We start from the raw sequence: 27,783 nt of genomic DNA, 5'->3' as shown, positions 1-27,783 counted from the left end.
TTGTCGCACCAATTTAAACTAAAGACAACTACAAACTCTCTCAATACGTCTCACAATACAATACTCTCTCTCTCTGCCTTCCTACACTCCTATATTGAGTGCAGTTCATTGGCCAAAAAACATTGAACTATTTTTCTTAATCTCAAAATTGTATAATATTCATAATGTGAAAATCTGATATTGTGACAGTCCAAAGTTCACTTTTTCATTTTTGAGTGAACTATCCTTTTAAATCTGCTTCTAACACAAGTATTTAAAAGTGTGTGTGTGAAAATGTAAAGCTTAAGAAAAACAGAAATAAATCATGTCATCAACAAACAAAGCTCTGCTAAGATCTCAACACTACTGTGTTGCGTCAGAATTAAAGAACTGCTTGGAGATAGATGAGTACAACAAGTTCTCTTGCACTTTGAATGTCCTTCTGGACTCTTTATTTCCCATGCATAGTTTGGACAAAAATGTGTAGTGGAACTTCTTGTAGCTGAAATAAACAACCCCAAAGAAAATGTTTGACATTCATTACTTTTCCATCAACATTTTTAATTATTCACAAAATATTTTAATTATCTTTCACTTGTGTCAGAATGTTCACGAGTAAGTCCTTCGGGGACGGGTTCAGGACAAGAAAAAGTGCTTTAAAAACATAAATACATTACAAAAAAGCTTCTAAAACTAAACATTCAGCATTTTTTGTACAACACAGTGCAATAGAAAAGGAATTAGCAAAGGTCAAAATAGGGCATTCAGCACTGTTCTTTTGGACTTTGTGACAGTTGCTAAATGATTAAACGATGGAATTGTAAACGCCTCTGTGTGAATTGACAACAGTTACAGCACCGTTTCAAACCCACAACCGAGAGAAATTCAAACTGCGTTTTCCTGTCTAGGTTGCTTTTGTAACAAGGAAAATGGAAATATCACTGGTAACATACACAAAGTCCACTTGGTGGGGTAGATTGAGGATCATTGTGGAAGTTGGTGACCCGTTGTTGCAGAATGCAGACATGTTGACGAGAGTCTTTGTTAAGGCTTTGCCAGGGTAGCCAGCTCGCAAGGACAGATTGCATGACGCTGTAGTTTAACTTACGCAAGTCCGGAGGAAAATTAAACAGCGAGTCAGAGAATGCAAAAATGAAAGAGAAACAAAGCAATCCGGCTGCCAGGAAAACCTTACTGATCGAGTCAGTTTTCAATTCTCTCGCTTATAGTGCCCTTCAACATCGCTCGACAGTGTGCAAGACAATGATATGCGTCTTTTCTATACTATACTTCATTTTCAGGTTAAAAAAAGAGTCAAATTCGCCCAGAGACACTTTTTTTTAGGTCAAAAGTCTTTCGAATTTGAAGCAGAGAATGTTTCGAGTTGAAGGGAGCTGGTAACCAGAGAACAAACATCTTACACTGTTCAAAATCCAAACCCGGCAACTTCATCACAGTCCTTTATAAAGATTCAGAAAGCACAGCCATCTGTTAAATAAATGCCTGTTTGGGAGCCATGACCAAATACTGACACAGACGGTGTGCATGTCTTACTACAACAACACTTACATATTTACTTCTCAAGTCCCAATGATTGATGTGAAAAACATGACACATATTCCAGAAACTATATCACATTAAGATTGAAATGTTTCTTTTTGACAGTATGACAAATAAAAAGTACTACTTAATAATAGGAAAATAGGTAGTATTTAACTGAATGCATGAGGACTTAAAACAACTTCACATTTTTTACAATTCAAAATCTTTCAATTTGAACAGGCAACCAGATGCTAATTAAATCTGAGTTGTTCAGTTTTTAAAGAATGACTGAAGATTCACAGGCCGAGGTATATAAAGACCTCCAGTAGGGGTAAGCTGTGACCCTAAATCAGTGATTTAGGAAATAAAATGATAAACAAAAACAAGCATGGCTCAGGCAAATGTCATCAATTAAAACAAGCTCGAACATTGATTAAACACATTTCAAAACAAATAATAGGCAAATGCACCTTCAGAATTGTAAAACTCCAGAAAGAAAAAAGTTTGCATGTGTGTGAAAATAGGAAATCGGGGGCGTATTCTGTGAGCAGGTAGTCTCATCTCTTAGTGTAATACAAACTTGACCCATAACGTGTAATAAGTTACCGTAAGTAACATCACCAGAAACAAAGGGGTCGGCACAGAGACCTCTGTGTCTGGCTAGTAACAGTTCTGCTGTCGCGCTGTCTGTATGAGGTCGGGCGGTGCCGTGATTGGCACTTCTATGCATTAGAGGAATGGCAGAAGTGACCGCGTAGACTCACTTGACGTGTTCGGCACTGTGGGAGGAACAGTAGTATTTTTTATGTGCAATGAAATTGGACAGGCTGCTGAATTTGATGTTGCACAGCCGGCAGTAGCGCGTGTTTCCATTCTGCAGGGGGGAGGCGAGGGGCGTTTTGGGCATGGCTGGAGCCGTGTGGACGTGGCTTAGCGACAAGGCCGCCTTTTCAGGAACGAGCGCGGGAATGAGGGCGTGGCCTAACTGCCCCACCTCAGGCACAGGTGACACAGTTAAAGGAACTCTGGTGGGAGACAGGTCAGTGGTAGACGCCCCTACGGATTGCTGTTCTAGAGGGTTTCCATTAAGCACAGGTGACGAGGGAGAGGTGGCTTCTAGTTTGATGCTCCGGCCGTTCACGTTGTCCCTATGGGGTCGGGGGCTCGGTTTAGGAGGGGTGAGAGGGGCTGCATCAAGTGGGCTCAGACTCGGACTGACTCCAGCCGAATGCGTCTCGGGATGTTGCTGTAGCGTGATCACTAGACCATGAGCCATTTTGAAATGCTCTACAAGGTCGCAGGTCAGCTGCCTGTTGGGAGGGCAGTATGGACAGACCACTGGAGGGGTGCTGGGGGACTTCGCTCCACGAGCGGCATTAAGAGGGGTGGACTCAGATGGGTTCTTGGGTGAGGTGGAGGCGGGTCTCTTTAGTCGGCTGAGTTGCTCCAGCGTTTGGGGCTGTAGGGTGGTCGCTGGGCAGTAGTAGGTCTTGTGTGCCAAGTAGTTTTCAATGCTGTTGAAGCTAATGCTGCAGGCGGTACACTTGTGGTAGTCGGTAAGGGGCACGGCGGGAACGCTGGTCCCTCTCGGGTTCTCTCTTAGTCTGGGTCTTTTACTCAAGTCGATGGGGCCATCGCCCTCAGGACTGGAGGTCACAGACACCTGGGAGTGCGGAGGAACGGAAGTAATCTCCTGTTTCACCCCCAGCCCAGTTGCTGCCGTCAAAGCGGCATTGGCCAAAGCCTCGCTTTGAGCCATATGGATCTCATACATCTTCTTGCGCTTACGTGTGCGGATAGGTTGGGGCAGGAAGGCGGTCTTGCCAGAATGAGACCGCTGTTTGGAGGGGTCATGTCTTGAGGCGCAGTAGAAGCGCTTGTGCACGATGTAGTTTTCGTGCCGGCTGAAACGAATGTTGCAGGCTTGGCAGAATGTGCGAGTTAGTTCGTCCTCTGGATCTTCAGCAGACCCACTCGGGCTATGGCTTCCCTCACTCACCTGTCCACCTCCGGGCCCCTCCCCCTCTGAGGAAGAGGAGCAGGTGGCATCCTTCATCCCTGGTTCCTCACTCTTCACCTCAACAGTTTTGGGCTCTGAGGCCGTGCCTCCTTGGGCAGTGTCGGAATAGCTGGGCGACGCCGAGGCCGTGCGGCTCACAGGTCTGGCCTGAGGTGAAGTGGCGTGAGCAGCGGGAGGTGCGGCTGTGGCGGTTTCCCCTTCCTTCAAAACGCCTGCAGCCTCCCCCTGCTGATGCCTGCTGGAACAGTAAAGCCTCTTGTGCACATAGAAGTTGTTGATGTTGTTGAAGGTGATGTCGCATTCAAAGCAAGTGGCTCCCTTATGAACGCTGGCGGGAGAACCGGGTGGGTAGAACGCCTGCGGTCCGGCCGCTGCTCCCTGGCCCTGTTTAATCCGACTGTGGACCATCTCGGACATCTTAGCCAAAATCTCGGATGCTTGGGGCATGATGGCAGCCTCAGAACTGAACACGTATTGCGGCAAGAACATCGCACCTCCAGGGAGAACCGAACCGACTGTTCCAGGGTGTACGGGGCTGGAACCTGGAGTGGGGCTGGTGGGCTCTGCTTTAACTGCCACCACCGAGGGGCTCTTAGGTGAAGTAGACTGAGACAAACTCGTCTTCACAGCATTTCCTTGAGGGCTGCCTACTCTTTCTTCCTCCTTTGAGTCGGTTTCATAATCTGACCGTGGTTCCTCTTTGATGTTGAGTTGGTTCAGGGGACTGCAGCCATGAGAGGCAGAGCTGCCGTTGGCACCTGGGCTGGATGAGTCTGGTCTGGACACGCAGGCAGCAGGTTCTCCATCCAGAGGGTCTGGGAGCTTAGAGGAGGGGGGGCTGCTTTGACGAGGTGTTGGGCTTCTTTCAGCTGGAACCCTCACTTCTAGGTGTGTGTGGACATGCTGCTGGAGTAGGGCAGGTGTTTCTGCGGAGTAGCCGCACACTTGACATTTCAGAACAATTCCAGAGTCTCCTGGACTCAAGCCTGTTATAAAGAGAAGATTATGAATAATTACATATAGGATGACTGCTAAGAAAGAACACATCAGGTGAATAGATCTGAACATGAGTCATTTATGAGTTAGGGACAGGGAAGATGTAGCCAGGGGCGTCGCTAGACCCCTTTTACTGGGGCAAGTGCCCCAGTATAAATCTGCTGTGCCCCAGTATAAATTTCAAGTTGTAACACATGTTTTTTTCAGTGTTATCATTTACATTGATAATAGTTTTTTATGCAACATAGTAACCTAATTCACGCTTGTAAAAGCGACGCAGTCGCGCATTTTAACCGGTCTGAAAACACAAACTCATGCCGTACTTTCACGCAGAAATCCATGTTCCCCGCACATCTGTGTGTTTCCTTGCAACAACTTCAGCATGCAGGCACGCAAGGGTGACGACACGCGACAGGTAGGCTATGAAAACATGACGAAACTAAAGTAAGTTTCTAAATAATATCAATCATCATATTTTGACTCGTTCGTTAGTAGCGCCTGTAGATGGACATCAGATTTTGTTTGTGCAAAGCAGGGAAATGGAAGCAGAAAGGAGATGATGAGTTTGAGGGTGGTAAGACTTGATAAAAAAACTACTGTACATCCCCAGCCAGTCAGGTCTCAGACATTAACGTTAGAGGAAAATGTCTCAGGACAACCTTTGTCAAGTGTGTAAAATTGCATTGTTGCTTAGAAAAACATTTATGTTCTGTACTTTCAGAAATGAAATTAATATTTTATTTACTAGCTCTAGTTTAGGACATCACATATAAAGTTGGCAGTATCTATGGCTGAGATAACTATGTGCTATTATAGGCAGTACAGTTGGTTCAAAAAATGAACCAACTTTGTTTGGACTTGGCTGTTGAACCAGAAAATATTGTTTTGTTTTAGATAAAATATGTTCTTTATATTAGTTAGAGACATAAAATGACTGGTTTCTTAAAATATTGTAATTGTAAATTCTTGAAATGATGTAATTATTCATTGTTATCAGTAAGCGGGTTTCCATCACTCTGCTTTTATTCGCATTTTGAAGTTTCCCATCAGAAACGAGTGATGGAAACGCAAAATTTCGAATTAAAAACTCTTAATTCGCAAAAAAAGTTTTAGGCTCGCTTGAGGTGTTTTTTTATTTTTGCGAAAAAGGGTTAATGCGAATAATGGGAGATGGAAACACATTTGCCGAATAAATTTCTCCAAAAAGCCACGTAACTGCACTATGAGACGGCCGGTGTAACCTGACTAACCAGAGAGCTGATCTTGTTACACAGCATCAGAAATGTTGTTATGGTCATTCTTAAATGCCTGAGCATAGTCGTCAAAGTATTTCTGTAATTGCCTCTATTACTGTCACGACCCAAACAGCAGGCATCCACAAAAGCACCGCATTTATTGTGTTTCGTAATCGTCTGCTTGCGCAAGTATTATTATATATGAAAATGATTATATTCAGTGGCTTCTCTTACTTTTCTTACTGATATTTAGTGGCAGTTTATTAGCAACTAGTTGGAGGGAAACGGTGCTTATTCACAAATGTTTTATGCGATATTCCATTTTTGCGCATAAGCTAAATTCGCAACTTTGTTTGGAAACCCGGATACTGTGTAATGAATGCAGATGTGCAAGAAAAATTTCTCTCTGCTTTCATTATTTCCATACAGTGCATCCAACCATGTTAATAAAGTTTATGTTAAGTATGTTGAAGATAAATATTTTTAAATACATAAATGTTTACCATCCCCAGTATTGTTGCACTGTAGGAATAGTGGTTTAAGCAAGGGAAGTTTGTATAGTGCATTGTGTTGCACACTTCTTTCACACAGCAGGTTTTTAAGAAAAAAAGTGACGCCCCTGGATGTAGCCTTGAATCAACCTCTCATCTCTCTGCAATGTATTTTATGTGTTTAGATATGAGTTATATTTGAGCATATGAGTCATTGCCATGCTTTAGACAAACCGACAGCAAATTATAATCAAGTTTAATGTGAAAAGATGTTTTGTCCTCTAATTCCTCTAGTTATTAACATTTTTCTTGTTGCTAAAGCAACTTAAAAAACAGCATACCAAAAATTCCTTCCTGCGTGTCAGGTCAGATGTCAGTTTTTACACAATGTCCTAACTGAGCTTGACAAAATGAGATTCCGCAGATAAATAATTTGTGCGTCCACAACAAAAGCTAAATTGCTGCACAACACATGCAAAGCCAATTTGGATGTCCAAATTTACTGTTTTTCTGGAAATACTAAAAAAACAAAGTACTTTTAAAATGATTAAATACCGGGTTGTCAAAGATGATAAGCACTCTTTATAATACATTATCTTGCATTGATATTTGAAAAACATAGTGACAAACATAAAGAGTGACTAACAAAAAAATCACAAAACACAAAATGCAAGCTTTCAGAAGGACATCACTGGTATTTGAAAGTCAATGTACAACTAAGGGAGGCATGACTTTGGACCAGTGAGATTTCACTGTGGGCGGGGTATAAATAGAAAACCGGCATCTATACATGAAAAAACCTTTTCATGTCAGATCTAGTTAGAACACACTGTCAGAAAATTATTTTAACGAGAGCAATATCAACTTTATAGAGACAACAAGCTTTGCATTTCAAGGCTGACTAAAAAGTTAGGTAAATAATAAATAAAAGTAGTATTTAAGTAATATTAATATTCAAGGCTCTATATGTAATTTTTGCAGCTAGAGATGACAAAACAATAACAAAGGTGTAGCTTGATGTCGATGTAAACGAGTATAAAATGTTGAGTTTTTAGAAAAAATCACTCAAATAAAATGTAAAGCATTATATACCTTAAAGTAACAGTTCACCCAAATAAAATTTCTCCCTGTATAAATTTCTTCGTTCAGATGAACACAGAGAAAGATATTTGGAAGAATGCATGTAACCAAACAGATCTGGGGCACCATTGCCTACCACAGTTCTGTTCTGTTGAAATACAAAAGAAGATACTTTGAAGAATGTAGGAAAGCAAACAGTTCTGGGGCACTTTTGACTACCATTGTCATTTATTCTACTATGGTAGTCAATGGTGGCCAAGAACTGTTTGGTTACAAGCATTCGTCCAAATATCTTTCTCTATGTTCATCAGAACAAAGAAATGTGTACAGATTTGGAACAGCTCGAGGATGAGTAAATGACAGAATGTCTATTTTAGGGTGAACTGTCTCTTTGAGTAAAGTTTGAAAAGTACTGTAAAGAACCTATAGCTACCTGTAGGCAGTTTGGGTGAGTGCACCTCACTGTGAGATCCAGGCTGGCAAACCATGTGACTCGTGACCAGGTGACTATACAGAATGTCTCGTGTTGTGGAGATGAAACCACAGCCGTGACACACACCGTTCAGTGAGTCTGTGTGGACCTTTAAGTGCCGCTCACAGTTCGCTTTAGTGGTAAAAGCCGACAGGCAAATCAAACACACAAACGGGCGCTCTCCTGAAACATAGACACACACACACACAAGCCAAATTATTATTTACTAAACAGACATTAGAGGAGTACTTCATTAAAACCCCATTAAAATATATGAAAGAGTGTTTGAAAAGGGGAAAAGAGAGACGCGTCTCACCACTGTGAGTTCTCATATGGATCTCCAGAGAGCTGGTGCTGGGGCAGCTTTTGTTGCATTGTGGGAAGGGACACAGCCTCTCGTTGGGGTATGAATCTTTAGGCTTATCCTGTGGAGGAGAGGCAGGGGTCTGCTGCTTCTGCCGGCTCGCACAGTAGTACATGAGATGGGCCTGGAGATTTCTCTCACTTCTGTACCAGATTCCACAGTCTTTGCATGGAAAAATATCTTCTGCTCACACACACAAAATACAACCAGTTAGAACAAAAGCAACAAGCTTCCAACAACTCACTAATCTTTCAAGATTAAAAGGGTTCAAAGAAGGACATCTGCTCATGAAGAGAGAGCATCATTGGATTTGAGGCACTGAATGAAAAACCAAGTAATTTTCTAACTTACTACACCCATTATACTTATTATACTAGTTATACTTTTCTTACACTGTGCGGTGTCTTTCTGATATGCTATTTATCCAACATGTATAATTGACATTTCACGCATTTCATCGTAGGTGGGATGATGTGTGATGTTTTGTATGGCAGCAGCTTCATATATATTCACACACTAAGCAATACATACAAGCACTAACACACGCTTGCACACAATTATAAATCAGAAAAAGCTATCATCTCCACGGCAACGGGCACATCGAGTTTGTGACGTTTGCGAGAGTGTGCACATGTGTCCTGATATCAGATAGGGACGATTACACACACATGTTGAACGCTCTATATTTGATAAGGAATGCAACATCCCAATTATCCCTTTCAACTAGCCCAGCTAATGCAGGGTGAACTGTGTCGGGCTGATCATGTTTTACCCTTCAGCCTTATTTACAGTGATTATTCATTTGTTCATCACAGCATGATTGTGTCCACTCCCACTCCCCACACTTTCACTGAAGTAAAGGAGAGAGCATGATGCACTGCACTGTACCAGTCAAAGCCTTATCACTGTCTGAACTGAAGCAACACTGCCACCTTCTGGTGGAGAAGCTTAAATGACAAGCAACAGTGACATACAGTAAACAGTAACAGGTACAGTAAACATTTAATCCATGTTGCAGCATTTGGATTTTATTTCATTTGTCCGCTGAGACCAAACACAAATAAATGTGCCTCATTTGGCTGAAGTATTTCCATATTTCGTTATTTCTATTTTTAACATATATTAACAAATATATGAAAAAAAGTGAAAAATTAATTATAAAAAGATTATATTTTAACATATATTATCATTGGTCACTTTTCATGTTTGTTGGGTCTGTGGCTTTTAAAAATATTTTAACAATCAAATATTGAGTAAACAAATGTAAAATATAATTTTTAAAAAACATTAAAAACGTTTGTGTTTGTGATGGAGGGATGGTGTGACGTAAGGGGGAACCAACAAAAATTTTTGGCTGTCAGGAGCCTAGAACAGTCACATCAAACTGTTCCTTACATGTCTGTTCCCATTGAGAGCAATGAATTATCCAGACGTTAGAGTGGTGCATTGAGCTTTGGAGAGTTATAGCTAACCGAACACTGCTGTTTGAACACTGCTGTTTGAACACTGCTGTTTGAGATACCGACAGACAGCCACGATATTTTTGAATATCATTTAAATATTAGTACACAGTACCATGTCTCATCATACAAAGAACCATTTCTTTTACAACAAGGTTGAGTAAATAATGACAGAAGTGTTTTTTCTACATGAACCATCCCTTTAAAAAACATACAAAAAACGCATGAGGAAACTGAAGGCATGTTGTGTTTATCGACAAGTAGTGACTCACTGTTAACCACGGCAGTTGCTAAGATGGCAGCCATGCCAGCCTGCTGTGGGAGGAGCTGGATCTCTGAGTGCAGAGCAGCGGGATACGCAGGCTCCTCCTTCACCCGTACAGCGCCCGTCTGTATCGTCTTCGACTGATCAGCAGTAGAGCAGGACAGCATCGCCACAAGTGCATTGCCGCTGGACAGGTCCTGTGTGAGCTTACAGAATAATGCTCCTCCTGTAAAATAAACAGCTAATGTTACTTCCTACCTAATGGTTTTAAGACACCTCAGATAACTTGAGAGAGGCGTGCGTTTAATTCTTACCCTGACTGTAGATGGTGCAGTTTGACTCTGTGGGGCGTGAGGTCACAGGTATTCTCCGGAGCCAGTAGTCTGCGTCTTCACACTCCAAAGACATGAAAGAGCTCTGGAAAACCCACAGAGAGAAATATAGTCAGCTTTCTAGAAGTACACAGGCAAGATTAATTGGGACAGTTAAACGGACAGTTCACACAAAAATAAACATTCTGTCAACATTTATTCACCCTCAAGTTCTGATGAACACAGAGAAAGATATTTGGAAGAATGCTTGTAACCAAACAGTTCTTGGCCACTTTGACTACCATACACTGTAGAACATGATTCTGTGTCGTAGTAGATGTCATGAAATTAATTGAGTAAACTTTACTTAATACAATTGTGTTCTTGTTTTTTTAACCAAAATTTAATTTAAAATTATAGAAAAACTCTTGGAATTCTAAACACACAAATTATTGAGTGAATTCAACTTAATTTGATCATGTTTAACCCACTTAAACTTGTATAAAGGATCTTTACTTAAATATTTTGTGGTGGGACTACATGAATTCTTTTAGTTACTTTCACTAACTGAGCAGTGAATTTAGAGTTCCCAGCATGCTTGCATGCGACAGCATTAGGAGAGTCATTTTTGTGAAGAAGTGCTATTGTATGTGCTTTACAATAAAATGAAAGACTTGATAGTGTTTATTGTTCCCTTGTCTTTAATTCTGTTTGTATTTTTGAGTTTCGTGGTTACCATCGTTCAGAAGAGTGGTGCTTGTGCTTAGGTTATGTTTATTTCGCTCAGTGAACAGTAATGGTGCTAATCCCAGTACTGAGACAACTCTCAGCTTACTTGTACATCATATATGTTGTAAACAATAATAAATGTTAAACTGAAGTTTAACTTTTTAGAAAATATCTAGAAGTTGACTTTTATAAGCTTTGAAGTACTTAAAAATATTTTGTTTAATATTGTTACCATAATTTTTTTTAAGTAAATATCCGTGTCATTTTTTACAGTATAGTAGGAAAAATGACAATGTCAAAAGTGCCGCAGAACTGTTTCCTTTCCTACATTATTCAAAATATCTCCTTTTGTGTTCAACGGAACCAAGAAATATAGACTATACATTTTTGCTACTGGTTACAAGCATTCTTCCAAATATCTTTCTCTGTGTTTATTATATTTACATTTATTCATTTGGCAGACGCTTTTTTCTACGACTTACAAGTAGAGCATATAAACATTTTGTCAACACGCTAAACAGTACCGTTTATCAGAACATGAAATTGATGGCTCTCCTGTTTTTGCCAAGTGGTTGATATCCTTAGGGCAACATCATGTTGACCCTGGGACAACATTTAAATCAACCAATCAGATTTCAGAAATCAGTTTACAGTTTATTTTAAGTTGAATCTTCCAACTAGCATTAGGTGCTTCTAGACCATTGTTTCTCACTTATCATTTCCCTCTGGTTTTAGGGGTAAGTTATGGTTAGTGTTGGGGTTTGGTGTGGGTTTAGGTTTTACTTATAAAAATGTTGTCCTTAGGTCAACATAATATTTTGTCCTGAGGACATCAACCACTTGGCAAAATCAGGTCGAGCGAAATGGATACAGATTTGGGACAACTTGAGTGTGAGTAAGTGAAGACAGAAGTTTAATTTTTGGGTGAACTGTTCCTTTACATAGGTTAAGTAACCCATTAGGTTATAAGAAAATATGTAAAAATGTAAAACAAACTAATCTCATTTGCCTCCAAAATTGTACAAATGGTTCATTGATATGTGCGTTTTCTGTAAATAAAACAAATGTTTAGTAAATGTTTCATTTGAGTTTTTCTTACATTTTCATTTTTAAGGTAACCTAACAACAGAAGTTCTAAAATAGCTTTAACCCATTTACGAATTTTCAACCAGCACTTTTATTTGCAATATCTCATGCCACTTGTTTCCCGGTAAGCATCTTATTTTATTGCATGTGGTTATGCACTGTGGTAATAATTGCAGGTTAGTATCTTTATTGTGACAGTTTGTTCACAGAAATACAAAAACACATTCACAGACTTGTTTTTTTTTTGTATTTCTTAATCCCTTCCTTCTAACAATAAGCCATTGAAGTTAAGCATGCTTCTTTTAAATTTCAATATTACAAAGGCAAATCCAGACTTGTCAACTGTTTTACAGTTTATTATAATTCATCTTCCAATGTTTATTTTCTCAATGTCCTTAGGTTAGAAACCAAAGTGCCTATTTAAAACACAGATGAAGAGGAATTATTTTTAAAGGGGTGACCCATTTACAGGGAAGGTCCAATAAAACAGACAGCTTTTGTACAAAGAAAAAAGCAAATGCAACATTCCAAGGGAAAGCTCAATAACGGTTGAAAGGGGATTTGATGTGGGTAATATCGTGTGGTTTTCAACCGCATTAAAAAAAACAAAACGTAATATGCAAAAGCCTCAAAGGGGTGCGTAGACGATAACAATGAAGTAACCCCTATAACGTCTCAAATAGAAAAAAATACACCAACACAATCAAGTCATTATGTAGTGAAACCTGAGACCAGGCTGTACATAAACTCTCTTTCAGACTAAAATTCTTGATAATGGACTTTAAAAGTCATCTTCTGGCCTCAGAGCAGATTGTCTCTGATCCGATCCACTAGGTGGCAGCAGTTTCGTAGTGCCGGTTCATTAATAACCTCATGTTTAGGAAAACCTTCACGGTCCTTCATTCACTACGCTTAGTTTAAGACTAGCCTTTGGGAAAACTTGTCATTATATGATCGACACGCTACCAAATCAACTTTAAAAGACACGAGAAAATGAAACGCCATTAGTTGAAATGTGTAAAGCAGGATTAAAAGCCAGCAGTCGACGGGTTGAGAGGAAGAGATGGGCAGCAGAAGAGGACAGCTGAAGGGTTTCTTTCTAATTCTGTCTGTTCTTGCCTGAAGATACGGTCCGTATTGTATTTCATGGGGAACTAGTGCTGATAAGCAGATAGGGCTCCTTTTGTTTTAATTTGAAACCCAATGCTGGAGCCGTCTGTGGCATAAGTGCTGCGTGCTTCTGCTAATTTGTTTCAGACTCATTTAACGACTCGACTTTAAGCTTTACAAAAGGAGAGGGCAGCGTGGTCAGACCTTGCCTTTGACAAAACACTTCCAGACAAATGCTCGCTCTAATTAAACACACACGCGAGCGCGTTGACGCGCAGATTTGTACACGCAGATGCACACGGAGAGTAAATGAAGATGTAAATGGTTGTGACCCAGTATGAATAGTGAACAAGAAGCGGTTCATAGCGATCAAGGCGAACAGAGGGGGTCCATATCTCAAGTGGTAAATAGAGGAAATCAATGGTCAGGTGATCAGGTACAGTACATAACGCAATGATCACATTACATCCACCCTTTTGAATTGATTCTTATGGAAAATCACCGTCCAGTCGTAGTGCAACAGATGTCTTCCAGAATTCTTCTGTGCTTAATTTCCTGTTATTGCTTCCATACCTATAAACGTTTTCCAGCTCCTGCTGTAGAGAAGCAACCTAAAGCATCACCACATACTGTAGAAATGGAAGGTGTGTCATATTGAGGCAGTGCCAAACAGTTTAATATTAAGGCCAGAACTTTGGTCACATTAAAGCATAGATAGTTTCTTTATTGTTGATAAACTTATGCCAAGGTGTAATTTTCATTAAAACAAGGCTTTCTACCTATTCATAAATACAATTGAGCATTATGAGTATTGTGTTAGCAGTGCAAACAAAGGTTGTGTGTTTGAGTCCCAGGAAGACACTTACTGATAATGTATTCCTTGAATTCACAGCAAGTTGCTTTGGATAAAAGAGCCCGTCAAACGCATTAATGTAAATATAAATAAAAAACCTACAGAGCACTGATATTGACGAGTCAAATAAATTCTCAATCAAATATATCATGGTTCAATGTTAAAACAATTAAATGCATCTGAAGTCACGATGTTGGATTTTTCTCTACACCAAGGTTATCATGACCAAAAGAATTCATAACAATATTAGTGTGATATCTACTGAATTTTGAAGTACTTAAAGACGAACGATGCTACCAGTTAAATTCAAATTTTGTGTTTTGTCAATAAATTTGTCAAATTATTTGGTTAATAAATCACACTCAAAATAGGAATGTAGGGAGTCAGAGAGAGAGTTTGTACCCAACATTTTTATTTAAAGGTACAGTGCATGAAATTTAGCTAGTGGTGAGGTTGCGAATTGCAACCAACGGCTCACTCCACCCCTCCCTTTCAAAGCACTACGGAGGCTGACACAGGACTAAGATGTCGTCATGTTTTCGCTACTTTACAGAAGGAGATAACTTATTTATGAATCATGCTCTGTAGAGCAGTTTGTCCGTTTAGGGCTACTGTAGAAACAACATGGCAAATTCCATGTAAGGGCACCTGCGGTGCATGTAGATAGAAATAGCTCATTCTAAGGTAATAAATACATAACGATTCATTATGTAAGGTCTTTATACACCTGTGAAGACATAGTTATGTATATTATATTGCATTTCTGTCAATAGATCCTCCAAAGGTTACACATTGGACCCTTAATAGTGTAAATTAGGTGCTTAATAGTTCATGATATGTGTAGAATTAACACAATATCAATAAATGTGGGTTTTAATATCATGGTTATTGTCAGTACTGTTACTCTGTGACATCCCTAATCTAAATTTATTCAGATAACATGATTCTTGAATCACACGTCTCTGAAACCAAGGATGTAGCCACTGGACCAATGTGATGGGAGGAAAAAGTTCAAGAATCAGTCAAACACTAATCTGAAATATAATCCCCGAAAAAATCTCCACGAATGATTATACGAGGATGCATTCACATTTTGACCGACGTGTAACCCCACAGTCAGGTCCAGCGTGGGTGACTATAATGATGAAAATGAAGAAAGAACGCTAGAGTGTCACCCTAATGTGGGTGAAAACACCCCCTGCTCCCTCACACGCAGAAACTAGAGTGCGTCGCTTTAAACCCTGTCGAGTGCACAGCTTTGAGGAACAGTCTAAGCCCCTCGTCCGAGCCCTGCTCCCTCATGAATATTAATGACGACGGCCGCGCTTTAATCTGCCTGATCCCCACACTGCTGCCGCCGCCCTGATAGCGAATCTAATTATTTGGTCTGATATTAACCAGCAGCCGCCCCCCCACACTCCTTACACATGCACGCCGACAGTAAAAGACGTAGACGCACCTTTCCAACTCACAGACAAACAGACACATGCTTGTGCATCAGCGTCACACGCAGTCATGCTTCGTGCGCTGTTATCGTTCTTAAAAACGCCTTCCTCCGACGCTGATAAAAGTTGAATGCAAATGATTCCTGTACGATTTCATTTCGCAGAAACTGGAGAAAAAATGGTTTCTCCTCAGAAGTGAGTGCGGTATCTTTCCGTGACCCTACGGTATGACCCCAAGTTAAATCCACCCAGGTTTACAGACCCAATTAAAACAAATTGACCAAACTCATCTTCTGGTAGCCAGAGGACGTTTCTGAAACGCACACTCCATATGTTCCACATGTAAATGTTTAACACGGTAGAAAGGTATTAAACAGTGTGCAAATACACTAAAACTGATGCTCATTATGATAGTGTGGAACAAGGGTTTAAAAGGTGTTTGCTCAAGATATGACAGCATGTATCTCACGATGTGTAATCCTGCAGTGTTCTGTGAGGGAACACTATTGAGAAGTAAAAGAACACCTGAAGTGGAATGACATCACAATTTCTATATAGTAAACTAAAAGTGTACTACTATATAGTCCACTAATAGTGCACCAAAACTCTCCAGCCCACCACAAATTCCCCGAATGCACCACAAAAACAAAATGATCCCTGAATTCATGTTTACTACACACCGATTCACAACAGAATGAAGTAAACTAAGGCACCAACTGTATGTTACTTCACTACTCTCTCGCTCATTCTCATTTTTCTGCGTTTTTCATCCATCGTTATCTTCTTCTGTTCCTGTTTCTCTATCTCCACCTTTATCCTCCTCCTCATCTGTCCATATCCCTCTTTTCATGCTCCGCCACACTCTTTGTCTCCATCTCCTTCCCGCTATCTATTCCTCTCCGTATCTCTCCACACACTCCTTTCTCACTTTTCCATCCCCCTTGCTTTCTGCCCCTCTCTCTATCTGCTCTCCACAGGAAATGGTTTCTTTCCCAAAAGGGGGCTGGGGGGGTTGAAAAGGGGGTTCATACTGTCCCAAACAAAGAGGTCAGTGTGTGAATCCTCCAAAAATACAGAGAAGAAAAGGAAGAGCGATAACAATCAGAAACCTTCTCTCATCCGCCTCTCTCTCTCTCACTCACTCACACACAAATTCTCTTTTCTTCTTTACTTTTCTCCATCTTTCTCTTTTTTCTGGTCTCGCTAGCATAGAACCGAATGACCTGCACACTCGGGAAACTAAAAATACTCAACATACTTTGTCTTTAACGTTGACAGTAGGTTACCTTAATGACACAATGACTAACTGCTTTTAACTGAACTTGTAGTTTTGTTGGAAATGTGTCAAATTGAATCAGGTGAACCAAAACTTGTCTTGTGTTCAAAATCAAGAGATCATTCCAAATTCTTTAACATTTCTAGATGTATTGTGGTCATTCCAGTCCAGTGTCTGTTGAATTTCAACTAAATCAGACCTCAGAAGTGACACATCCAACAGCACATGAAAACAACACATGAAAACGGATAAAATCTAGGTTATCGCATTAAACAAATATTTTTGAACTTTTGAAAAGTTAATATTAACTTGCTTTCTTTGCAGTATTTGAGGTCTGAAACAATATAGAGCATCTTTTCTGTTATTCTGACCTGTTTCTCCAGGGTTCATTTTCTGCAAATAAATGCAAATAGAAACAATATTTTTATTTGAAATTTGGGAGAAATAGTGTTAGAAGTTCACAGCATAAAACACAAATGATAATTTTACCTAAACACATACCTATAAATAATAAATTTAGAAAACCTGAAAATGGTCTTTGAAATGGTCTCTTAAATTTTTCCGCGGCTGTACAGTATATGTAGATACAGCATTAAAGAACAGAGTGTGCAACAGTTTAAAAAGACTATTTTACCTCCACAGGCATTCTTTACAATGCAACGCTTGGCACCGGATGCCCGAAAAACAGCACGAGATGCAACGTATGGACCAAATACTCCCGGATGAAAGCATATGGCTGTAGCAGCTAATATTTTTGAAATAATGTTTTATAATTTAATATTACTGGATCATTGTGAACATTCCTAACACACACACACACACACACTCAAGCAGCACATCTTTGCAAATACACACCCCTCCAAGAAAACAGCATCGAGGTGAAATGAGTGGCATGCAAATGACATGTAAAAATCAGAAACTGTGATACTTAAAACATGGAGATAAGAGATTTGAAAATGAGACACTCTTGGAAAGCGGGCTCCTGATCTACCGGTGATCTGGTTTGGAGATAGAGGAAGCTTTTCCTCTCTCTCGGTCTCTTTCTCTCACCAATCCTATCTCTCACGCTTGCTCTTTTTCTTTAGAGTAAACCCTGCAAATCCAAGTACACATGACAAGTTGAAGGAACAGTTCATTCTGATCATTTCCTCACCCTCATGTCTTTTCAAACCTATTCTGTTATGTTTTCTGTGAAATATTTAAGCAAACATTTTTTCTTTGTATTTCTTTCCATACAACATACTGTAGATTGTATGAAGATTAACGGTAAACGCATTGTTCTTTGCCTCGTTCAAGCATCATATTGTGCTTTTGCAATTTATAGCTGTCATTTTGAGCTGTCATTGTATGGTAAGAGTTGCATAAGGTCAACTGTCGTGTTTTTCCAAACCTGTATTTAGTATTAGAAAACATTCACTGCATTTGGGGGGGACAATAAATAATATAAGATGCAATAAAGCATCTTCATAGCAAGTTACTTGCACGTATTTCTATCTTTTCTGCACAAACATCTCCATGTATTGTTCCAACTTCATCCCCTACATTTATGCACTCCTATGGCACAAGAGCAAAGTGGGGAGCCCGCAGGGAGGGTGCAGATGCCAACACGTAACACCTTCAGTTGGACTACCATTTAAAGCCTGACTTGCTTTTCCTTTTATCATTATGCAGACAATTAAGAAGGACAATTATTAAGGGTATTCATGCATTCCATTCAGGGAAAAGCATGTGTAGTGAGGGGTGGCTCTCCGAGATCATTCCACTGACAGATAACCCAAAAATCGGGTATAAGGGTAAACAAACCCCGCTGGAGCGAGAAAGAAGGATTGGTGAGAGAGGAAGAGCGAGAGAAGATGAAGAGCACTCACCTTGACGTGTCCTTTGTGGGGTGGCGGAGGTTGTGGGGGGAGGCTGGTACCCCCCCAAAAAAGTGGGATGGAGAGCAGTGGGTGGCAGGGTTTATCGGAGCAGTTCTCCTGGAGAGATTATTGGGGGATTAGTTGGGACGCTTGTTTCTAAAACATGATGAAAAGGCGCTCGGCGCATGATAACGCTTTGAACTTCCCACCCGCCACCATCGTGCCTTCGGGCGGCGTTCCACGAAATAACAGGAGAGTCGAAGTGGAAAGAACAATGGGAGAGCAAAAGGGGGAGCCGTTCTGCACTAGCATGTTTATTGAGGCATGTTTTTTCATACGTGATACACTGGTATGCGGATAGTATTGATACAGAAAGACTGAAATGATGATGAGTTTTCAGTGATCTTGAATAGAAACTGTTGGGTGATATTTTCACTATGGAACTGCAAGCCATTGTGCTTTAATATAGGTGTCTGTATCTGTTAACAGGTGTGTGTACAGTATCAATTTTGCAACAGCTTCAACGGCTCATCCAATCAGAATCAGAAACTGAATAGGTTTTATAAAAAGTAACTAATTCGTAACAAAAATCAATCATAAAATGAAGACACCTGGACAAACTGAGATGCCTGTCCATATAGCATTCGTATAGATAGGTTATCAGGCATATATTCAAACAGGTAGATGTTAGAGGGCTTTCACTAAAGATGCAAATAAGAAGATTTACATGAAAGACAGCTTACTGAAAAAAAAGCACTTTCATTGATTGCATCACACCACAACGCCTACAAAACTACGCCTATGCACACAGTAACGGCCTGAATGTCCCTCATATTCCTCAGAATTGACAAAACCGTTAAAACGGGATGGGTGGGAGAATTTATATCAAAGATCCGAGTTGCGAGTCTGGGCCCAGTTGCATAAAGCACCTTAAGTGTAATTTTCTCTTAAGTGTGTCCTTAAGTATACCTTAAGTTTTACTTAAGTTATTCTCCTATTGTCTTTGGTAAAGGAAAATCACCCCTTACGTGTCATACTTAAGGGAAAAACTTAAGGTGCTTTATGCAACCGGGGCCAGGCCTTTGCAACTACCAATTCAACAAAAACAACCTCTGACCTCACACTTCTGTGCCCTGATCAAATACACTTAAACTGATGTCTTAACCATTTTTTTTATTTTGACGCAACCCACAACATACCTGCTTAAACCACTGCAACTGTCTGTAGGACAAAACTACTGAGAAACGTGCAGCCGTGACAGGACAGACCCCGATGCCCGATGACCCCAACAGTTCCAGACTCTGGAGGATGTGGAGGGACGAGGAGAGATGCCGTAGGAATGTGAGATTCGACACGCTATCTCCACCAGATACACACTCCTTCAACGAGGAGATAGCGTAGCGAGAGCAAACGCGATAGAATGCGAATGTGAAAGTTCTGAGCTGAAAATCATCAACAAAGCCCTGCCTCGATAACGAGATTTTTCTTTTTAAAAAGCGGGCGAGCGAGAGAGGAAGGGAGAGAGATTAGGAGGAGGTGAAGGAAAGGTACGGGGAGGGGGGGAACGCTGGGGGGGTGGACACGGCCTTACAAATTCTCATAATATATGAAATCTTAGAAATGAGAGCCTATCAAGTAGAAATCAATCACTGGGGTTTGTTGTCCAGGAGGATGGCGCCACGCGGAGATAAAAGAGAAGCGTCCGTCTGGGGGTGGGGGGGAGTGGTTGTGCAGCCAATCTCATCCAGAAACGTCCGAGCACAGTTCAGGGGAAAAAGATGACGTTCGCCATTTGCGTACACTCGTACTCCCGATTATTATTTCTTACTTTGAATCGTTGAGAAGCCAGATATCCACCCATTCATCTTCAATTTAATAGGTTAGCTGAGGAGGGGGGCGGGTGATAAACGCTAACGTTCTTGTGTTCCACTGTCGTTTTGAAATTGTACCGTATGCAACATTTTGTGAGCATCCATCTTCTGTGGAAATCAGCCAAGTGAGGAACTAAGCTTGTGTTTAAAAGCGTACGGGTCTGTGTGTCAGTGAACGTTATCTCTGAAATGTTTGAGAACATGGCCTGAGCCAGGAAACCTCTCCCAGAGCTGACATCACATGATCAGATGGACCAACAGCACATGACAGAAGAAAGATCATGGTCTTCCTGATTTCACTGTGATACACAAAGCCCTTACACAAGTGCACCAAACCTTGCTGAACGCTTTGCAAATACCTGTTACGTGGAAATAAATGTTACGTTAAAGGACAGTTCACCTAAATAAAAACTCTGTCAGCCTTTATTCATCCTCACATTGTTAAAAACGGTATGACTATTTCTTCAGTGAGACACAAATAAGATATTTTAAGAAATGTCTTTTTGTGTCCATATAATGGAAGTCAATGGGGTCCGATGTTGTTGGTTACCAACGTTCTTAAAAATATATTTTTTGTGTGTTCTGCAGGAGAAAGAAAGTCATACAGGTTTGGAATGACACGAGGGAGAGTAAATGGTGAAAGAACTTTCCTTTTTGGGTGGACTGTCCCTTTAAAAAAATAAGAGATTCTTACAAAAACATGATGATGCATCAAACGTGGTACTGGTCTCTCCTTTACCTCATTGGTAGTTCCATCGGTGGGCTCCTCTGATTGGACGCTGCCAGAAAACGGACCCCACACAGTGTCAGCCGGCAGATCCCTGAGGGCCAAGACCTTGAGGTCATCAGCAGCCCCGCTCAGCATAAGATCATCTGTTTACACACGAACAAACAGAGAGAGAAAGCCCGTGTTAGTATTTAAAACCGATAGTACCGGACTGATAGTTAATTTTAATAGGGTTAGGGATTTAAACAAACCTCTACAAAGTACCAAACATGAATGATAGCACAAATTCACCAGGTGGATAAAAACAGGAAAAGCAACACTCAATGTAAAAATCTAGCTCAGTCTGTGAAGCATCAATTCAACTTCAATTCAAGCATCAGGACCACTAGGGGGAGTGATGCTCACAAGCACCCATGCCGGCTCAAAACGGAGAACTTTTGTACTTCCTATGAGCGATAAGCAGATCAGGCATGGAAGTCAAGGCTTTGGTGAGTCACAAACACAGGCCTGACACAGGAACAAACACAAGCTCCACAAACAGAGATAGAGACACAGCTGACACAAAACCCAGCCGTCCACGCCACACGCTTTATGTTAGTTAGCGACAAAAGCTGACCTGCGATGGTGATTCACCAGTTCCCGATTCTCCATCCCAATGCAGGTCTGCTTAACCCCCCCCAGCTTCGCTTTTGGGGGTCGGGCTAAAGTGCCACAGCGATAAGAGTGTTTGTCTAACACTCTCCATGTCAAAACACTCATCTATCTTCTCTATATCTATCCCCACCAGAGAACAACAGACAGACGCTGATAAAATGGCTTTCCCACAGCCAAGACGTGGCGCGGGGGGAGGGCGCGAGGGCAATGAGAGAGAGAGAAAGTGAGAGAGAGAAAGCGAGAGAGGGTGAATGGGAGAGCTCAACGAGAGGACACATGCTGGACAGAAACCCTGAGAATTACAGAAAAGCGTAATTAAATGTTTGGTTATAAAGTCAGCAGTGGGTCTGGCTTTTCAGTGGTCTGAAGTTCAATGTTTTATCATGGATTCCTCTGTTTACTAATCTAAACTGAGCATCAGAATCCATCCTGACCGATCACATGACATAATCATATCCCACAGAAGCTATTACTACCAATGATCAACTATAATATACCACTGGCATAATTCCTTCATAAGCAATTTCTAAACCATTTGTTGAGTTTCTGCCCGGCAGATGGTGACCGCCAACAGGTGGGTCTTTGAAAGAAAAATGCTTTAAATTAGGATTTAATGCACGTTTACCCTCAATGTTCCTGCATTTAGTGTTTTTGTAATTGTCACAATTCTCAGTTATAATTCTAACATAAAAAAAATGTCCATTATTTTGATACATTATGGAAATACTATTATACAATAAACAAAATCCACCTCAACAATAAACTGTTTTTTATATATTTTAAAAATACATAGGCTAATATTAAATATAATATATATAATAACATAAAATATTTTATGAAATATCAAATATCAAATAAAATAGAATAGATAATACAATACGATACAAAGTGTCTTATTTCTTTCAATTGAAACAGTGTATCTTAAAATTCAACCAAATGTGGTCAGACGCATTGTACCTTTTCATAAACCTAAATGATTTTCAGGCCAATTATTGTACAAATCAAAATCCCAGTCCTCACAAACGACCCAAAGACCACCTTCTCTAAACACCACAAGGTCTTATCTTTAAAACCCCACCATTTTCCCACACAATACAGAGAAAACCCTTCTGACGTTGCTCTTGTGTTGGGCCATAGCAACTCTACTACAATAAGACTATCAGTCTTATCGATAGCACTGCGTGACCGGTCCCAAAAAATGTACGGCACGCTTATCGGTAGCAACGAGTCCACACGGCTCTTATCAATAACCCTCCACACTGGCAGTGTCCACACAGCGCCTTATCAATATGCCTGACTCCACAGACACCAGAGCAGACATAAAACTATATTTCCTTGCTGTGTAAAAGAAGAAAATCAGCCTATCATTAAAAAAAGAAAGATGCTTGAGAAAAAAAAGTCTACAAAGTAATGTCTCTAACAGCAGCAGTGTGGTAAACAGCCTGAAGGCAACACAAATCACTTGATCATGGAAGTTCTGTAACCAGTTGTACTTACAGATATCACACGCTTCAACTGAGAGAAGATTCACCTTCAATTGCACAACAAAACAAGTAAAGCGGTTTCTGGCACAAGGCATGCGGCCACAGAAAGATTGTTTCTGAAAGGTGTTTTGAAAGAATACAGCATGTCTGTCAGTCCGTGAGAGTCGTGCCAGTAGTTATTTTACACACAGATGAGCTCGACTAGCAAACAGCAAGATGAAAGAAATTCATTATGTGCTGCTTCCAGTGAAAAGTGCTTTCGCTAATGGGCTGTGGCTCTTACCATTTTCCTCTGGGAGAACTGACACACACCCAAACACTCACTGTGGGCACTATAGAGTCGAATTCACTAAACCATTACACACAAAATCTTGAGTCTCATTCACAAAGTTCACCTAAAATTGAAAATTCTGTCATCATTTTCTCACCCTCTTGTCATTTCAAAGAAACGTTCTTTCTTCTGCAGAACACAAAAGTTGATTTTTTGAAGAATGTTGTTAACTGGCCCCCATTCACTTCCATTTGTTTTGTGTCTATACAATAGAAGTGAATGGGGGCCAGTGCTTTTCAGTTACCAACTTTCTTCAAAATATCTTCTTTTGTGTTCTGCGGAAGATAGGTTTGTAATGACAAGAGGACGAGTAAATCATGAGAGAATTTTCATTTTTAGGTGAACTCTCACTTTAATATCAACACATTAATGAACCTCTTCATATTCTCATAATAACAAAACATATGATGCATAACTGGCTCCAGTGCCTGTTCTTCAGTGGTTAAAAATCATGTTTCTTTTGGCTTCTCTATCAGGACTAATTGATTTTTAAAAAGACGATTGTTGATATCAAATGAGCAGATCACTCCACGGCCATTGATTTTTTGACACGGTACAACAGGAAATCTTTATCGGAGGCACACTACGACCCTACGCTAATAGGTGGGGTTTAACCTCTGCTGAATGACAAATCCTACGGTGTAGGAGAGTGTACAGATGTGTGCGAGTAGTGTGTCAGCGTGTATGTGAGCGAACGTTGCAACACTTTCAATTCTGGTTAGTGATCAATCCTCAGACATACACCATGTAGCTAAACTCAGTCAAGGATTTCAGTTGAGAAGATACAAATTTCTGGGATACGCATCACATATTCAGTGCGGCGTCATTTCCATTTTACCCTTCTTTTGCAGGAGGCAGATAGCAGATAAGACACCTGCGTTGGCACTCGCATTAGCTTCAACAGAACTTTATCATTGACATTTACTACTGTTTACACAACTAATTCTCTTAACTGTACTTCTGAACTTTTATCTGACCAACACAAGGCCCGGAGAAGAGCAGATGCCAAACAGCAAATATGCAAAGTGGTAGAGAGGATGAGCTCCGCTCCACAGTGCTCCAAAGGCGTGCTTTTGAAGAAATCTGCCTGGAGAAACAAATAAAACCTTTACAAGCTCTATGTTGAATTCTATGCACCATGGTGAGACAAATAAAGCATATATCTTCTGGTATTACGGAGAGAAATTACCAAAAAAAGACATTGAAAAACAAAAAGAAGGTACAGTGGAGAAAACTTTTTTGTTAAACAAAAATTGTTTAATAAGCAGATTATAATAAGGTTTTAAGAGTCAAAAGAATAACATGCAAAACCGTTAAATAATGCGATGATAAACGGCTCAAACCAACAGGGGGCGACTGGTGATATCACCAGAAAAGGTACAAATGACAAGATGAGTCAAAACGGACTAAATGTTCCTTGGGGAAAATGTATAATGTTTCTGAATGCTGCTGTTTTAGTAAAAGTATATATATAAATTTTTATTATTATTAAGAAACCATATAGATGGTCTATAATCTGTCGTATGACTCCAGGCCTGAGCTTCTGTGTGTGCGTTTTCTGCATTTCCCCATCTTCCACCATCGTTACCCTTTCACAAATTGAAAGTGAGGACCTTCCAGAAACTCGTCCTGATAATCACACATAAATTAATTAGAAAATGTTTCTTGACATTCTCGCTGCATAGACAGGGGAAAAGACTCCGGGAAAAGCCATCAAATTAATTGTACGGTATGTGACTTCGATAATTAATTCAATAATTATTTCATGTCTACTTTAGCAACTCCTTCTGGCTGGAAAAGGGGACATTTTGATGATAGCAGAATAAGGATTTAGATTTTGAAATGAAAATGCGAGAAATTATGCTGAAACAGTGCGATGAGAGAATTTCAACACTAAGAAAACGTGACTTTGTTGTAACAAACTGTGGGGTTCAGAAGTCGGTGAAAATCTGGGATTAAAGTCTAATCAAAAACAATGTTTTTTAGGATTTAGAATATTTTTAAAGCAAAAGCAAAACTAAGAATTTGCGTTTTATTTATTTATTTTCAGATAATTTTATTCTGCTTCCTACTCAAACTGCTTGTAATATAATCTGTCTTTTCAAAATGTTGTTTTTACTATAAAGTATTTATTTACTATTAATTCACAACAACCGAGGTGATGTGTCAAAATGCCTGTTTGCTAGCCATTTTTTAAAGGAACAGTACACCCAAAAATGAAGATTCTGTCATCATTTACTCACCCTCACGTCACCTGCATGACTTTCTTTCTTCTGCAGAACGCAAAGGAAGATATTTTGAAGAGCGTTGGTAACCTAACAACACTGCACCCCATTAACTTCCATTGTGTGGACGCAAAACCACTCAGAAATTAAAAAAAAAATCTTTTGTACTTCTCAGAAACAAAGGGTCATATGCAGGTTTTGAATGACATGAGGGGGAATCAATGATGACAAAATGTTCAAAATAAAAACATATTTTTTGTAGTGTTGTAAGATTCACATGCAGAATAAACACTGAGGGAAGATCTCGAGTCAAGCAAAGTGGAAGACAGGCGAGAGCCTGACGGAGGGGAGATAGAGGGCAGGAGGAAAGACAAACCGAAACGTGGGCTATAGAGAGACAGGAAGCGTCAGTACTGCGCAGGCATCTGATAGGGCTTGTAATCGCCGTGCGTTGTCCAGTCTGTAGACGCCAGTTCGTGGGCCACATGGAGCAGCTGAAGAGATAGCAGCAGAGCTCGGCAGTGAGAAATGTTCTTCTAGATTAAACCCCGCACCTCTCAATCATCAACAGAGGAAGAGAATGACAGACAGTAAGGGAAGAGTATGTTCTTAATTACAGATAAATGGCCCTTCCTACACAGTCAATCATCACTGCATGCGGAAGCCAAACGCTTACTAGGGAACAGCTCGCTTGTTCACACACGTCAATCCTTTAAAACGTAAATTGTTTCTCATGTACGTTACCATTGTGCTCCGTTTAGCCACAAGTGTGAGACGACTGTCCCGCAGCAGACTGAGTGAAATAAAGCTCCAGCACTGTGCAGGTGTGTGTGGAACGCAAGCCAAGAAAAAAAAACGTGAATCCGTGAAAAAAACAACTCTCACACATTTGTTTTTGGGGTATTTAAGATATGAACCTCAACTGAACTGAGTCATAGTTCATCAGATAATCTGATTCTTGGAAAAACAACAGAGCTACATTTCAGTTTCATGATTCTTTTTAAGATGTTAAATAAGTACGAAACGGGATGGAGACAATGCACACACAAAGGTTGATTCCCACATGTCAGGTCAGGAATCTGGGGAACATGCTGTACTGGGATAAAGGGGTAAAGTGGGGAAATGAGCAAGCGAGTTGTTGTGGAAGTTAACGGTCTGCCGCGGCTCCCGCTCTGCTCAGCGCCTGATAACAGCTCCGCTCGAGTCCTTCACAGTGCAGCGCAACCGCAGCCGGATCTCAGGAAGAAATAATGAAAGATTGCAGAAGACGGCAAGATAATCAGAATAACTGAAAACCATCGACGCTGCCAAAACATTCTTTGAAAAAAGGACCAAAAAATAAACGTTTGGCACCTTGGCAAAATGCCAGGAGCTTTTTCAAGAGTTCTTCATGAGGCTCTCCACCCCCAAACACCTGCTATACTGCTACTGTTTTCCATTAACCTGTTACAACAACAGCGATGCAATAGAAGAACCGCAAAGAACCATTTACACTTAAAAAAACCCAACATGTTTTCTTACTTTTTTATCATCTAAAATAACCGTTTTCCACTACAAAGGACCTTTTGTAAGATGTTAAATATTCTTTATGGAAAATGTTTCTTCTATGGCATCGCTGTGAAAAACCTTTTGTAGCACCTTCTTTTAAGAGTGCATTCATATTAAAAAACTACTGTTTTTATATAGACTGTTTCATCGGACTCACGCCTGGCCTGAAGTTAACTTCCGGTCTGTGTTTGGTCATTTAACCAGTTATTTTAAATTTAATTTATATGAATATTAATTTATAGTAATATTTTATTGTACATTAATTGTATTAAATCAAATTAAAACTACTCAACAGTTATTGATTCTTTGCGGAGGTCTACCGGAAGTTAAGTTTTGGCCACATGACGTTTGTTTATTTTGTTGCTGCTTT

The 27,783-nt window shown here is 40.2% G+C and overlaps 1 protein-coding gene across 3 annotated transcripts in view; it reads right to left on the bottom strand.

Annotated features, from left to right (window-relative positions):
* Nucleotides 1-415: 415 nt before the first annotated feature.
* zfpm1 (zinc finger protein, FOG family member 1) overlaps nucleotides 416-27,783 on the bottom strand; it is a 68,545-nt gene continuing 41,177 nt past the window's right edge. Inside the window, exons 1-8 of one of the 3 annotated variants that reach the window (XM_057347918.1) lie at nucleotides 21,788-21,850; nucleotides 21,184-21,317; nucleotides 18,583-18,690; nucleotides 10,219-10,321; nucleotides 9,912-10,130; nucleotides 8,132-8,362; nucleotides 7,777-7,998; nucleotides 416-4,527 (exon numbers count right to left, since the gene is read on the bottom strand). In XM_057347918.1, coding sequence (XP_057203901.1) covers nucleotides 2,282-4,527; nucleotides 7,777-7,998; nucleotides 8,132-8,362; nucleotides 9,912-10,130; nucleotides 10,219-10,321; nucleotides 18,583-18,690; nucleotides 21,184-21,309 — 3,255 coding nt within the window. In that variant the 5' untranslated portion in view covers nucleotides 21,310-21,317; nucleotides 21,788-21,850 and the 3' untranslated portion in view covers nucleotides 416-2,281. Of the gene's footprint in view, nucleotides 4,528-7,776; nucleotides 7,999-8,131; nucleotides 8,363-9,911; nucleotides 10,131-10,218; nucleotides 10,322-18,582; nucleotides 18,691-21,183; nucleotides 21,318-21,787; nucleotides 21,851-27,783 lie in introns of those variants that run through there. The other 2 variants (XM_057347916.1, XM_057347917.1) reach the window with 2 other exon arrangements.

The sequence above is a fragment of the Triplophysa rosa genome, linkage group LG12 (genome assembly GCF_024868665.1).
Source record: "Triplophysa rosa linkage group LG12, Trosa_1v2, whole genome shotgun sequence".
Lineage (NCBI taxonomy): Eukaryota > Metazoa > Chordata > Actinopteri > Cypriniformes > Nemacheilidae > Triplophysa > Triplophysa rosa.
This window is presented reverse-complemented; position numbering and strand designations above follow the sequence as displayed.